The 16,312-nt window shown below is 37.8% G+C and overlaps 1 protein-coding gene across 2 annotated transcripts in view; it reads right to left on the bottom strand.

Annotated features, from left to right (window-relative positions):
* Positions 1–16,312, bottom strand: part of DGCR2 (DiGeorge syndrome critical region gene 2) — a 71,944-nt gene that overhangs the window by 20,999 nt on the left and 34,633 nt on the right. For both annotated transcript variants that reach the window (XM_024219458.3, XM_024219459.3), the window contains 4 exons: positions 12,621–12,746; positions 8,660–8,870; positions 7,475–7,551; positions 573–749 (listed from right to left, as the gene is read on the bottom strand). In XM_024219458.3, the coding sequence (XP_024075226.1) occupies positions 573–749; positions 7,475–7,551; positions 8,660–8,870; positions 12,621–12,746 (591 nt within the window). The remainder of the gene's footprint in view (positions 1–572; positions 750–7,474; positions 7,552–8,659; positions 8,871–12,620; positions 12,747–16,312) is intronic.

Genomic DNA, 16,312 nt, shown 5'->3' with positions numbered 1-16,312 from the left:
AATGCCTTAAACAGTCAGATGTTAGAAGTTTGGCAGGTCTCAGGAGTAGCAGTCAAGACCATGTGCTGTGTCTGCAATTTCTCAGCACCTAGAGTGCAAGCAGCAGAAAGCACCAGAGATAGAAGTTATTTTTCTCCTCCCTTTCTGTGAGAGTTAATCTTATCCTGTTTCCTTTATAACAAAGTCAGACTTCAACAACAGCTCAAAATGATGTAACTTTTCTCCCAAAAAGGGCCACTAATACCATCCATCTTCAATACCATCGGAAAAGATTGTGAAGCAGGGGCATCCCTCTAAAGAGACGACTTTACACAGCTTGAGAGGGAATAAGAAAGCCTTACTTCTTTACGTTCAAATGCTTTAAACGTTTTTTCTACAACTGGCAACCAATGGTGTTAATTCTCCACTTAAACAGGCAACTAATTCAGAGAACTTTTGCAGCTGTTTGAAATTCATTGGTGCAGGACAAGAGGCACAAAGGACAAAACAGACTTCTACTCAGAGCTCTGTGTGTTTATAAGTCATCTGCACAAACATTTTTATCCGATTGTCTGCATTGTATTACAACTTACTCCTTTTGCAGAGGAACGAAGATTTCTCATAGCAGTTTTCAGCGTACCAGCTGTGTAAACCATGGTGCCGAAGGGTGGGTAAATGGAAACATTGAAGCTGGGCACAAAGAACGTTTTCATTTTCAGACATAGCCGTACCAAAGATAGGATCCGGAGGCAAGAATACTTCTGAGGAACCTAGGGTGAGAATTTATTATTGGTGTGAGCAGCCTGCAGGTTTATGAAGCTTTAGAAAAACTCTCTAGAGTGTCATTTATTCCATGCACAGTCAACTTCTAGTACAAGGCTACTATCCTTTAATTTTAGCAATGCTCCTTGAGGTGGAAGGGAGTTGGGAGGAACAGGAAGACAAGTTGCTGTCTCCCAAGATAAAAGGTGTTTGTTAAGAGGAAAGGCTGCCGTAGCTACACTTTAAGGTGCCAAAATGTCATTTTATATACCCTTGTAATCTTATTCTTAACATGGACAGATCCTGATCCCACTGCAGCTGCTTTGCTCCAGCCCACCCTGCAATGCTGGTTTGGTTATCTGAGGATTCCATCATCATGGAGGAATCCCAAGTGAGAGATCTGACAGCTCTTAAACTGCCCAGAGTGCAGCTAGGGAAATGACGCCATTGTGGTTTCTTGGCCATGTTTGGGTTGATCCCTCAGTGCTGTAATGGCCGTCTGGAATCATTAACCAGCATCTTTATTTCTCCCACCCACAGCAACTGTGATGGGTTCCAGCAGCCAGGCCTGAGGATCTAAACCTATGTTTTTCATGCTAATGTTTTCACAAGGTAATCTCATTTTCCCACATTTGTGTATGTCTTGAGGTATGAGGCGCAGCTGTGGATTAGTGGATTGAGCACAATGCATGGAGTCAACATTCCTGGACTCTATTTTGCAATGCCACTGACTGCAAGAGACGACATAATTCAAAGTGAACAGGAGTACTTGTGGCACCTTAGAGACTAACAAATTTATTAGAGCATAAGCTTTCATGGGCTACAACCCACTTCTTCGGATGTGCCACAGCTACCCTACCTGTAAAATGGGGATTACACTTACCCATCTATACTAATCCCTTTCAAAAACTATGAAAAAATTGCTGTGAGTGCAAACAGTTTAAATAATATACTAATTAGGGCTGTCAATTAATCACAGTTAACTCTCGCAATTAACTCAAAATAATTGCAATTAAAAAAATTAATCGCAGTTTTAATCGCACTGTTAAATAATTGAATACCAACTAAAATTTATTAAATATATTTGGGATGTTTTTCTACATTTTCATATATATTGTATTCTGTGTTGTAATTGAAATCAAAGTGTATATTATTTTTTATTACAATTACTTGCACTGTAAAAATGACAGAAATAGTATTTTTCAATTCACGTCATACAAGTACTATAGTGCAATCTTTGTCATGAAAGTGCAACTTTAAAACGTAGATTTTTGTGTTACATAACTGCACTCGAAAACAAAACAATGTAAAACTTCAGTGCCTACAAGTCCACTCAGTCCTATTTCTTGTTCAGCATAACCTTGCTAAACTGTTTAACCAACACACAGGTAAAAATCAACAAATGAATGGCAACAAACAACATGAAGGCAAGGAAAAAAAACAAATAGGCAAAAAAAAATTAAGTTACACAGTAACTACAATTGGGTAAACAAATTCTGTGTTAGTACCCGTCATAATTTGGGCTACTGACACTGCATCCTAACTAAGACAAATGTTATTCAAAACAATCTTGCTCAGTGTCTGAATACCAATACTACATCTTAACACCGCAATATTTGATGAATTGGTTACTGTCCATTCAGTAGGTTATCTGGAAGACAGCATCCATAAAAAACAACTGGATCTACATCAACGACTGGTGTATCACAGAGCAGTTCAACCAATGGAACAGAGAAGCTAGCCACTTCTGTTTCCTGCCCAGTAAAGCTTACCAGAGGGTGACAACCAGCAATAAGGGTAATCTATAACATGGATGGGCAGTACTGGGTAGTAACTAATTACAGTATATTTATATATAAAGGCCTCAGTGGTAGTGTCACTACTCCAAATTTCTGTTTTACTTCTCATATACATAGCACTGTGGAACACATTATCACAATCCCTATCCCAGTTTTCAAAACACTCAGCCTACTACTACTAACACAAATGGTAACTGTAATTGCCCTAATAAAAGTGGGTTGCTATCTGCAGTACCACAAGGGCCAAAATACAACAGATTGAAAAAGAATTGTTATGCTTAAATATAAAGTGCTGTTATATGTATGTATACATACTATACATGTATGTCCATACACACTACAAATATATATGCCATAGAGAGAGAGAGAGAGAGAGAGAGAGAGAGCGAGCGAGCGCGCCTCTAAGGCTCAATCATAATACTACATTCCTCAGTCATGGTCCTGGGCCTAACATTCCCAGGCCCACCATAAGGGACTAAAAATAATTAAATCTGCCCATCAGTCGTATGAGGGAATGTGCAGACTAAGGACAGATGGGGCTTAAGTGTATGGATGGTAAAATGAAGTGACCACATAACCCAGTGGGCTAAACACTGTTATCTTCAGTCCATGCATTATGCTTTTCCGGGACGATGGGTAAACTTCCTCCCCATAAAAAGACAAAGTGGGGGAATGTAGTAAGATGAGGCCCTGAAACATAAACCCTTGGTATCAGAGGCCCGGTATAAGGCCTGAGGCATGAACTGAAGTAATGGTCAAGACATTGCTAACATAAAGCAAAGTTAGGCTGTGAGCCAGAGGCAGGCCCTGCTCACAGAAGTTGGCAAGAGCGTATACACATGTAAGTACTAATAAGATGAACGTATGCCAGGATGGCACCCACACAAATAACAAGGAACAGGCAGACCCAGTCTAAAGACAGTATGAAAGGACAATACGATGAATAGACAATATGATGAATAGACTTATTTGTTCGAACCAATCTGCACCATGACAAAGGCAACACCGTAATGCATAGAGGGGCTGTACCTCAGTGCATTCAATGATGCAAAACCTGTTTGTACCGGTGTATAAGAATGCTTCCCTGAGTGGATGTCTTTGTCTGGCCTAGGGGGCAGTGGCAAATCCCGCCACTGACTGAGCCGGTCCATTGTCAGGGGGCACGTCTTCGGAGTATGTCCTGTAGAGTCTGCAGGAAACTATTACTGTGCTTCGTTTGACAATAAACCTGGCCAGGTGCCTTCGTACCTTATTAGAGTCTGTGGTCATTGAGCGGTTCGCTCAAGATCTGCTGTGCCAGTGATCTGCGCAGAGCTGGGACAGCACACAGGGAGAACACACACAGCCAACTGTTATCATTGAACAGAGCAGAGCACCACACTGGTGGCGTCTGACGACAGCATGAAAGGACATACTAATTTTGAATGCATCTAGCATGTCAATATCTTGCGACGCTGACTACAACAGTGCCATGCGAACACCTGTTCTCACTTTCAGGTGACACTGTAAACAAGAAGCGGGCAGCATTATCTCCTGCAAATGTAAAAACTTGTTTGTCTGAGTGATTGGCTGAACAAGAAGTAAGACTGAGTGGACCTGTAGACTAAAATTTTACACTTTTATTTTTGAATGCATTGGTGGTTTTTTTTTACATAATTCTACATTTGTGAAGTTCAACTTTCATGATAAAGAGATTGCACTACAGTACTTGTATTAGGTGAATTGAAAAATACTATTTTTTATTTTTTTTACAGTGCAAATACTTGTAACCAAAAATAAATATAAAGTGAGCACTGTACACTTTGTATTGTGTTGTAATTGAAATATATTTGAAAATGTAGAAAACGTCCAAAAATATTTAAATAAAATGGTATTCTATTATTGTTTAACAGTGCAACTAATCGCAATTGATTTTTTTAATCGCTGACAGCCCTAATACTAATATAAATCACCTTTGTCTGTTAAACTCAGATTTGCTATCAGCAATACTAAACTACTAATCTGTTCAACTCTGGAGAGATTCAGTATAATTGAAATATAGAACACACTGATTAAATGTGATTCATGACACAATCCAAATAACATGAATGTTCCATATTGGCAACTTCTCTAATTTATACATTTTAATGACAAGCGAAAGTGATACAGATAATGTAGCTGGAGATTAGAGGCGCCAAGCGTGTGTTTTGTAATAGGGTCAAAAATTTCAAACCTAAGTGCCTAAAGTTAAGGTGTCTAAATTAATATTTAGACCATCAAGCGTAAGTGGCCTGATATTCAAAGTTGAGGGGCACTTGGACCCTTCCATTGATTTCCAGGGTCAGCAGCTGTGAAAAAAAAAATTAGATCAGTGCATATGGATTTAGGAGCCCAACATTAGGTACCCAGGCTTGAAAATGTTGGTCTTAATGCCCTGACTCCCACACATCATATGGTTAAATGATAAAATGATCCTCTGACAGCCTGCTGAAGTAGTGTTTGACCTGATGGGAGAGATTTCTTTTATGAAACTAGGATCTCTACTGCTATCTCCTAAGAAGAGAGTCCATCCACCAAACTATACAGAATTGTCATGGAGCAAAATTTTCAAAAGTAGCTAAATGATGGCTTTTGAAAATGGGACTTAGGTACTTTTGAAACTTTCCCCCATTGTCTACTTTTAATAAACTTTCTTAAAGCAAGGTTCTATGGCATCAAGAAAACATGAATTGATGCCACCATCTGACAAATGAAAAGTCAGAATTGTAACATTAACTATTAAATGGTACACATTAAGAAAAAAATAAAGTTATAACTGCTCTAAATAGTTTCACCAGCAGATGGTAGTGCAGTCAGCTTCCCAGTAAAGAGCAATGACATTTCCCTTCAGGAGAAATAGATATCTGTATTTTCCCTAGGTTTTATAGGTTAACTGATAATTTATGATACTTGTTGTCCATCAAGATCCATTAATTTAATATAAAGAGTTTGCAATTTTTCCCCCTCGAGAAACACTGAAGTGCTGCTCTATTCTTCTAAAGCAACTGTGAAAGTGGTACATCCTGGCTTAACAGAGAAGTGCTCTATGAATATTCAGAGTCAGATCTGCTCACTTTCGTGGCAAAAATAGGTTTAAGTACTTCGATTCCTGATGGCACTGTAAAGCCAATGTTACTGTGGAACAGTTGAGCTGTATGTTACTTAGGCAGGCCATTCGTCTGGTTTTAAGCTGGACTGTCCTGATTTTGTATGGTTTGTCCCCTACCCAGTTCTATCATAAAACTGGATGTGGTTTTGTCTGGTATCATGCACAGAGGATGCCATTTTGCAGAACATGCCACCTTACCTTGAAAAGGTGTGACGTCAAATGCATGGTGTGTATGAGGTGACTTTGCAGCACTGCCTATCCGAAAGCTTGTTTTTCCACATGTCAAGGCACCAGTCCAGCAGAGCATTTAAGCACGTGCTTAATTCTACACAAACAAGTAGACTCATTGACTTTAATGGAACGACTCATGCTGACATGCTTTGCTGTACTGGGGCAGTGGACATATTTGATCTGAACATTACTGCAAGCAAACATCCAAGGTGGTTTAAAAAACAGAACCAAAAAGGCCTACGTTCACTTTTGAGAGTACAGCTGCTTTTGAAAGTCAATCAGCTTGGCAGTCTTGCACTGGCAGAGCATTTTGTTCAGTTGGATGAACTAAGGGAGACAAACTATTTATAATCTAGACAACACTGTACATCAGCATTTCAGAAGAGTTTTCTTTTACATTTTTAAAAAGTTTTAAGGAGGTTTACAGCTATGAGAGCTGTAAACTGACAGCCTTGCAGACTGAAGCTTTCTGTTTGGGTATAAATAGTATAACGTAGGTGCAAGCTTCCTCGTACCCAGGAGTCAATGTGCTTTATCTTTGTTCTGGAGAAGGTATAAATGCAAATAATATTTCCATCTCCATTTCAAACAATTTGAAAATTAAACTAGAACAAGAAACAGGTGATACTGTCGCTGAGTTTTTAAGAGTTATTTCAATGAACTCTGTATCAGAGGAATCAAATGATACCTGCTATATGGAAAATTCTGGCCCATACAAACTAGACTCACTTTAAAACACCAATGTGAAACAATTTTGTCACTCATTTTGGTACAGACACCTTCTATTTCAATACCTACCTGTTTATGATACCTGTTAACTTTTATGGAAATGTGGGAAATTAAACTGTAGATTACTTGTATGTAACATTCACTTTGGTAACACTGCAGATTTAAAACTCTGAGATTGCTCAAAGCTTAATCTTGGAATTTCCTGGGCTAATAAAACTATTCAGTTGTTTACTTATTTTTGTTAACACTGAGCCTGCTGCGAACAGCTTCTGATTAACATCTGAGTAATAAAAGACGTAGAAATACTTTCACAGGTGTCTGGAGAATTGAGTGGCTTTTCCAAAAATGTGGTCAGATTACAAAATGAGAGAAGGCAATACCCATGCATTTCAGTGTTCTTTATTCTTTTTACACTGAAACCACAAACTTACTTCATCACAGCTAAACCTACTTATTCTACAAAGTGGCTTCCCACAGACTACAATGTTTTTTATGAAGATTCTGTAAATAAGATTAACCACTAGTATATGGAACTACAAAATTCAGCCAAATGTAGTTCCCATCTTTCTCAAAGGAAACCCCCACATAGGATAGAAATCTTCCATTCTATTTTGCAGTCATTTAGTACCAGGAAATTTCTAAAGCCTAAACTAAAGTGGTAGTTACCATTCTAATTGATGTTGTGAAGCAGTTCTCCCTTTGAATTACAGCAAGTTTCATTCAAGGGGAGAGAAGTATCTTTATAGATTACATTCATGCTTGAGGATAGCTGTTTAAAGCTTATGTTTAACTAGCTTCATTTTTAAGCGAGCTGCATGGAAGTTAGCATCTAATTTCAGAAACTTACCTTTATAAGCCACCTCCCAGTGACCTTCTAGAGAACGATTTCGGTTGGTTATGACATACTGATATCCAACCCAGAACCTAGATAGTTAAAAAATAGGCATTTTTAAACTATTCCAAAAAGCAAGAGGGGAAAAATACTACCATAAAAATGAGAACAAGTAATACAGAACTTTACTACTAAATTTCCTGTTTTTCCACTTTTAAATTGACCTAAAAATATTTTAATGCTTTACATTGCTATATTCCAAGTCCACATTTTGGGAACATATTCACCAACAGTAACTTCTTTTTAAAAAGGGATTGATAATATTACATAGATATCAGTATTTATTTTATTGATATACGTTATGTTGTGATTTGTAAAAACTATACACAAAGATCAAGCTCATAATTTTGTTGCTGTGATAAGCGCTGAAATATCTTGAAGCACCACAAATACAACTTACTGCAGTACATGTTCTTAAAATATCTGTCAAATGCATTTCCTGTCTGATGCTGAATTAGAACCAGAAGTAGCAACAGTAACAAAAGAGTAATAGTACTGGTGACAGGACAGCACAGCAGAGAACTGATGAAAGACCATGGATAAAATAATGGTAATTCTATTTTTTAAGTAATTATATTCTGGGGGAGTAGTCCTCTCTCAAATAGAACAGCTGAGAACATCCTCGCCTCAAACTAAACTAGCGCAGATGTTCAGAGACTTCTCTCAGAATGGCCCTTTCATTCCTATCTCACGCTAGCAACATTGTCAGTGTTATTGGTCTTTTATTGCCAATAAACTTGAACATTCAGTTTAAACGTTTAGAGAAAACTAGAACTCTCCCAGTACTCCACTGAAAACCTCAGCATAATGCACACCGCACTAAAATAATTCATTCTTCGCTACAGTTGTTTTCTGTTCAGCAATGCAAAGACAGTCAGACTGAAAAAAGTTATTTATTTGACTGCAAGCAATCATATGAAGTTTGCAATTTATTCATTAATGCTGGTTAATATATAAAACTGATGACAATTGGCAGTAGCTTAGTCAGAATGGTAACAGAGTTACTTAATTTAAATAAATTTTTATTAAATACTAAGTGAAGTGAACTACTCAGTTTGCACAACATTAGTAGTTATTTGTTAATTCATGTAAAAATCACTTTCATCCAATATGAAATGGTTATTTTTCCTCCCGACTCACCTACGTTGGTCCTTCCTTCCAAAGGCTCTCTCTTCTAGGTCCCACTCCTGTGCCAGGATGAACCTGAGCTCCTGATCTGTGGTAAAAGTGGCCAGCGATCCATTCACCCTCTGACATGTCTGCACAGCATCCCAGTAGTTCTCTCCATTTAAATACACCCTGTAACAACTGGCTGTGCCCTCATAGTGATGCCATCCTGTTGGGCACTTTCCTAGGAAACATGGAGAATAGAAGGGAAAACCATCCCCCCAAATTAGGATCTTAACTTGAAACAACATAGACCTACTAGTTAAATAAGCTAGTATATATTATAAATATTTTCAGAACACTACATACACCTCTACCCCAATATAACGCGACCCAATATAACACAAATTCAGATATAACGCGGTAAAACAGTGCTGGGGGGGGGGTGCGCTGCACACTCCAGCGGATCAAAGCAAGGTCAATATAACGTGGTTTCACCTATAACACGGTAAGATTTTTTTGGCTCCCGAGGACAGCGTTATATCAGGGTAGAGGTGTGTGTACGTACATACATACACACACACACACACACAGTCTAAAATCCACCCCACAACTGTGAGATGACGTGCATTAAAGAGTATGGTGACGTTTCCTGATGAAAAAGTTTCTTGACAAAACTTGTCTTTCTAGGATTTCATTTAAACATGATTTACTTTTTACCACTTTTCACTTGCATTGTGGTAGCACTCAAAGGCCCTGATCAGGTTAGAGGCTCTACCACGCAAGACACCAAACATAAAAAAAGACCTGATCACATCCCATCACTGCCCTGAAGATCTTAGTCTAATTTGAAACAAGCAGCAAGAAGTGTAAAAAACAGTAGGAAGAAAAAAGTGGGGAGCAGGAGGAAGAGAATGATATGATCATGCAGTTACACAAGTCAGCAACATGCACAACTTGATGCTTCCAAAGGTTTTTCCTTCTTTTATTACAAGTAATAATTGTTAAGTAAATAGTATCCATGTTCCTCTATTGTCATTAAACACAGCCACTAGTAACCAGTTACATTTCTTGTAGACTTCACAGCAGAAGTGGGTCTTTAAGAAGGATGTGAAGGTGGTCTTATGGATTAGTTCAGGGAGGGCAATTTATAAGGAAGGTGAAGTGCAGAAGAAAGCATGGAAATGTTTGTGGAAGAAATGGACATTCAAGGCTGACACTACTGGAGCGGATGAGCATCCAGTGGTGGGACTGAGAGAGAGAGAGAGAGCGCACAATCAGAGTTAACAGGAAGAAAGATTATCTTAGCTGTTGCATTTGGTATGGACTGGAAGCAAGGCAACATTAATTCTGCAACACTGGCCAGGGCACAGTGACCTCACCAGTTATTTAACTCTTGCTAGAGCATTTATCTGGTCTCTGTTCATAACCAAAAGGACCCCAAAACTTTCTTTGGAATTACAGTGATCTCTATCAAAGTAGTGAAATAATACAACTATTTACCATACCCAAGTTCTTTCTAAATTTGCTAAAATTCAACAAAGTGGAATATTCATTTTTCACATGCTAGAGAATTATCAAGGTTTTTACAGCTCTGAAGTCCTTTTGTGATCTTCCAACCCATGCCTTTAGAATTACTTAATGTCTTAAACGAATAAAAATCTGACTAATCTGTAATCGTTCAAATGCTTTGAATGAAATAATAAATACAAGTTGCATGCAATACCATATTATTGACCCAAATACGAAAATGACGTAACCAGGATTTGAGGAGTCACATTTATGCGGAGTTCATTGAAACAGACATAGGTAGTATAGCATAACTGAATCCATAACCTGATAAATCATGTTTAAATACTCCAATCTCAGTACCCCTCTTCTGCCTGATTTATTTTTAAGTGCATGATCAACAGCTTGCTTTCAGGGAAGAGAGGAAAAGTTTTATGCAGTGGGTTAACACAGTTACCACTTACTTCCTGAACTACAGCTCTCAAGGCTTTTTATAAAATAGGGTTTCCTTGACTATTATTTGCAGTTACATTTCAGAGACAAAGCGCTACCACAGTGGTGTGAGTGGCGTAAGAACAGATAGAATGGTCTGCCAACACACTGGATTACATGGCATATTAAGTTATAGCCACCAGAACTACTTCCATACCAATTTGTTATACAAGAATTAAGTAATTTCAACAATTTACCAAAACTAGTTAAGTCCATCAGTCCATAACAAATTTTATAAAATATATTTAAAAAACTTGTTTGCTTTTCTTTAATCTTAGTGAAATTTTTATTTTAATTTTGGCTTGTGTTAGCTGTCTGCCTCTGTGACACAGCTTCTGTTTATAGCAATACTATAAAAAAAATAAAGACCGATCAGAACAATGAAAGAATGGTTGAAAAATTTCACTACCGCTTTCAACACCTGTCCCCTTACCCACTTATCAATGAAATTCCTCATTCTACAGAAAATGCATTCTGTGTAAAGTTACCACCACACATGTTACAGACTAGTTCTCCTGCGGGAATCTAGATCTTCAACTTTACTTAACTACTATCCAGAAATTGCATTAACCACCCAAAAAGCAGCATTTAAGAAGTTTAACACTAGTCATTTCAGCATAGGATAGGAGAGTTCTCTACTCTAGTCAAAAGGGATTTTATTTTAAATAGCATATTAAATGGTGAAGCAACATTTTTCTGCTTCTTGCTTCCAATAAAAGAAATTCTTAAGCCTTACTTATTTGGATTTTCCGCTCCTATGTATGTGCTTTTAGTTTAGTCTCTATCACAATAAGAATGCTAGGGATTAAAAACCTAGGCTAAAACAGCCATGCAAAAAGTTTTACACAGTATCCCCATTTACCAAGACTGGGTCATTTTCTGACTGGCAAGTACCTCAGCCTAGTTATCATCATCATCAAGGTTAAGTAAAGAGCACCTGTGCCAAGGTTGGCATATATTCACGACAGCTGAGCAAGGACAGGTTAAAGTGATCATTAACAAATTTAGGTAACTGACTTCCGAGTGGTTTTTTTTTTTTCTTTAGAGGGGTGAGAGGTGACAAATTTCCAAAGTGCTTTATTTCTTAAGAACATTTTTCCTTAAAGGCTAACACTCATACTATCAGATAAACTGCTATTATAGTTCACAGTTTTCTTAAAAATTAAATTATTTCCCTACGAACTCACTGTTGAAAATTTAAAGTATCAAACGTGAATGACTTAGGTCTAATTTTTATCCCACCATTTTTCTAGAGCAAACTCAAATAAGTAAGATTTTATTCCCCACTTATAAATGTGAGCACCTGAACTTACCCTTAATGAGCCAATTGGACTACTCATGTGCTTTACTTAAAGCACGTGCATAAGTATTTGTAACACTGGGGCACTGGTTTAAAAAGAATGCTTCTGTGCTGAAACTAGTCTCTCAAGACAAAAAATGACCAGATTTTCACACCCGCTGAAGACCCATACTTCCAACTGAAGACAAAGCAGCCCAGAAAAATTAAAGCCCATAATTTACAACAGAAAACTGCAACTCTTTTTTCACAAAACCACTATTATGAAGTACTATTCTATATTAATATATTAGCAACAATAAAACACAAGGACAAAGACGTGTTTTAGGATTCCATTCTCAATCTACCATGGCATTAGAATTGCTTTAAGAAACAATTCATAATTACCATGTTATATATACCAGTGTTACAAATAACCTTATCAAAAGGGTAGTATACAAATATTTAGATCTCTGGCATGTATGCTCTTCGGGGCACTTTAGTTCAAGAAAAGCATGCAATTTAATGACAACTTTAAAAAAAGTTAAGAGTCCTTGGACATTTTACTGTCTACTAGCTCTGGAACCACTACTTTTAATATTTAAAAAAAAAAATCCTGCATCCTGAAGTATTAAGTCTTTGTCTTGAGAGGAAATGGCCTAATTTTGTGAACTGACTTCTAGGAATTTGAACCAGGTTCCCCAGTCTGCAACTTACTGCTAAACCGGACAGGCTGTGCCACATTGACAGTGTGAAAGCGGGTTGTGTCTCCTCCTCTTCCTCGATTGTGCCTGGAGTCCACGTTTTCTTTCCCATGATAAGATCGTTGGTCCCCTGTCAAGCCTAAAGAGAAAAGAAACGCACATGCAAGGCAGTTTTTCATTTAGCCAAAAGGTAAACTCTTTCATGAATGTCTCTCTAGGTTTGAATTCAAAGACAGACAAAATAAAAAATAAAAAATGACAATAGTAATTATATATTTCAGTTGTACTGTAGTTGCCTGTAAGAAGACACACACAAACTATACAGACGATGCCGATGTGAAACACCTACCACGGAAAAGAGCCAAACTGTTACATGAGTCTTGCTGATTAAGCTAAATATTTGTGGCAGGGTTTCAATCAATGCAGCACAGAGCTTGACAGGCAGCAGTTTTAGCTGTTCCAGCAGATGCGTCATTCCCAGAGTTTATCTATTCTTCTTTGCATAGAATAGTCCACGCTCCTGCTGCTCAGTTTGTCAGTTACATGAGTGTGGTTATTCGAGAGCTTTCTCTGTTCCATACATTTTCAAAAGCTTTTTAAAACTCTTGGACAAAATTAAGATGGTTGTCAAGGAAATCTTCAGACAACAGGCTAACACTTTTCCACTTACTCCCAAGGCAGATGAAGGTCTAATTACTTGAGATAAGTATCAGCTCATACATAACCTGGTACATGCAGAAGGACCACTAAAGTAAACCCATGGAGAGTGAAAAAATCACTTTGCCCTCCCCAGGCTCAATATTGTTGAAGAGTGCCCTGCTTCAAACAGGATAAACAGACTGAGGTGGGGACAGGCCAGGAAGCTACTGAAGCTGGGACTGAACTGGCCCTGTATCAACCCAGCAGAAGAACTGAGCCTGCAAAGAGACACTTCAGTTGGGATATTTTGATTTTGGGGATCCACAAAAGAGGAGGGACTATAGCCTATAGATATGAATTAAGGCAGTAGCGCAAAAGCTTACAGGCCTCAAGTCTGTAAGACAATAGCCTTGGCGAATTAACTGAGGCCAAAGGCCTAAAAGTCTCTACATGAGCAACTAACCAGGAGTGACCCTATATCACAAGATAAAATATTTATTACACCAAGTACAGCTAAACTGCTGATAGGTAACTCCAATATTATAGTGATAAGTGCTACAGAACAGCCCTGAAGGAAATTACTAATTATGTTCAGAGCAGGATTTGAACAGTGTGCAATAAAGTAGTCCTCGGACCGCACAATGAGGATGAAGCTATTTAATAGCTGCTCATTCAGCAAACACCCTCCCTCCGACGTGCTGAATGAGACCGACTTCCTGTGGAAGAAAATAGTAATCATGTAATTAACCATCTCAATGCATACACAAAAGGCAACCTACATTCTGGCATTTCTTAATTTCAGTGCTAGACTTTGTGACCTAAACATTCTTTTAATGTAGATTTCTGTATGACATTTCCATAAAAGTTGCTGGTTTCCATACATGAGCTGCTAATGTGCTCATCTGTGGGAAATGCAGGAGCTATTGGGATTTTTTTTGTTATTGTTGTTTTTAAAGCATACACACGCTCACACTCTCCAGCTGTTTTGTCCAACAAGACAGTTTTAACTGCACAGAACAACCTACTGGATAATAAAGTTTCCAATTCTCATTTATAGTGGAGGTGGGAGGGGAACTAGATCATCTCAAGATTAACTGCCTTTTGGGCCTAAAATGAACCCACCAATTTTTTTTTTTTTTTTTAAATACTTCCAATTGTAAGTGGTTTTTTACCTGTTTTCTACTTTCATTGTGCAAAGGACATTCAATAAGTTTTGCCCAGACATTATGAAAATAAATTCCTATTGGCTAACATTACTTAACATCATGGGACGACTAATTCAGGTCACGTATAGTGCATGTGTATTTTAAGCTTTCACAAGAACCAAGTCAGAAGAATAATTTCAAAAGGCTTGAGTTCACAGCAATCAGACTACTGCTAAATGATTATGTTTATAAAGATTTAATGCTGGCCATATCTTTGGCTGACTGTATCTAGGAGTTTTTCTTTGAAGAAGGGTGGGTGGGAAGGAATGCAGGACCACATAGGAGTTCTTCCTATGGATTCACAAAAGGTCATGTTACGAAAAGTAATTGAGTGGATGTTGGATGAGACCAACACAGTTTCCTCTCAAAGATGTTGCTCCTAGATTACTGGGTTCAGCACAGACCCCTTGTTACCAGTTGGATTGCAGACCCAGGAATGGAACCATAAAGTTCTGTTGAGAGCATCTTGAAACATTGAGGTCTCCTGACCAAGGGCCCTTGGAAAAAGCCTTATTGTAGGGCAATTAGTTCAGGGTGAAGATGAAGTTATACAAAAGGGCTGTGATACAGTGTCTGATCACAAGAGTTTAAATGTTAACAGTCAGAAATACACGAACTGCTAACTCTGCACTGCTTACTCCAGTGATAGGTGCTACAGAAAACAGAAAGAGACAGAGATGATTGTCAACAATAGTTGCTTGAAGCAACTGCTGTTGAGAAGATTTGGAAAAAGTTAACAGGGTAAATTTAGGACATCCATTCCCTGTCCATGAACAGATTTTAATTTTGTTTATCACGTTACATAAAGTATAAGCAGAACAAACTGAAGACGTTCTGCACAATTCTGGCTGTTTATCTGCCCACTCCCACTATTCTCATTACTGAACGAAGTTGATCCACACAGTTGAGCTCTTTTAGTGGCAAAAAAGAAATTGGGGAATCCAAAGAGGAGTAAGAAAAATATCAAAGTTCTCATCTCCTATTGGTACAATGACAGAGGGTGAAGGTGGAAAAGCACAACTACTGCTACCTCTGAATATATATTGGCATTCTTAGATTCTTACCATTTACATCAAAGTTTAAACTGCAAGTAGCTAGAAGTAGAGACCAGTATTAACAATTAAGAAATTACTACTTGAAACTCACTAAAATGGTAAAGGCCTTAATAGATATGACCTTCTTATTTACTAGAAATTTTACAGCAAATACTGTTTCAGCATGAATTATTTTCAAATCTATTACTCCTGATAAGGATCAGAAAAGAATTATTTCATGCGACTCCAAGACTAAAGCAGAAAGGAGTTGCAAGCACGTGCTGTGTAAATCCTCCCAATAATTTCTAGTATGCAGACAGAATCAGCAGTCAAAGGGCTTTATCCTACTAGAGCCATGGATCAAGGACATACACAGATGCAAAGATTCCACTAATATTTATGCAAGAGTATGGAAGAAAAGCAAGCATTTCTACATACCAGAGCTTAAAACTAAAGTTTGGAATTGAAAATACTTCTATCTTAAAAATAAATCTGTATTTTAGGAAGGGAAGAGAGAGGGAAAATGGGATGTTATGAGACAAAAAGGCTATTCAATTTAACATTGGCTTTTGAAAGACAAATATTACAGCTCACTAACAAAATTATGCATCCTGTATACTTATCCTGACTGGTTAATGGCTATTAACCATTTATTGACAAAATGGGTTTTGAAAAAAAAGATTGGAACTGCTGCTAGCAAAAGGAAATTGTTGCTTGTGGGACAATAGCTAAACTCAGAACATACTGAATTTACTGGGAAAGTCCCATAGCATGCACAATTCAACTCCTCTTGGGGTGAATGGGAGTTTTGCTGCTAACATGAATAG

The sequence above is a fragment of the Terrapene carolina genome, unplaced genomic scaffold, assembly GCF_002925995.2.
Source record: "Terrapene carolina triunguis isolate 2854851 unplaced genomic scaffold, T_m_triunguis-2.0 Scaffold234, whole genome shotgun sequence".
Lineage (NCBI taxonomy): Eukaryota > Metazoa > Chordata > Testudines > Emydidae > Terrapene > Terrapene triunguis.
This window is presented reverse-complemented; position numbering and strand designations above follow the sequence as displayed.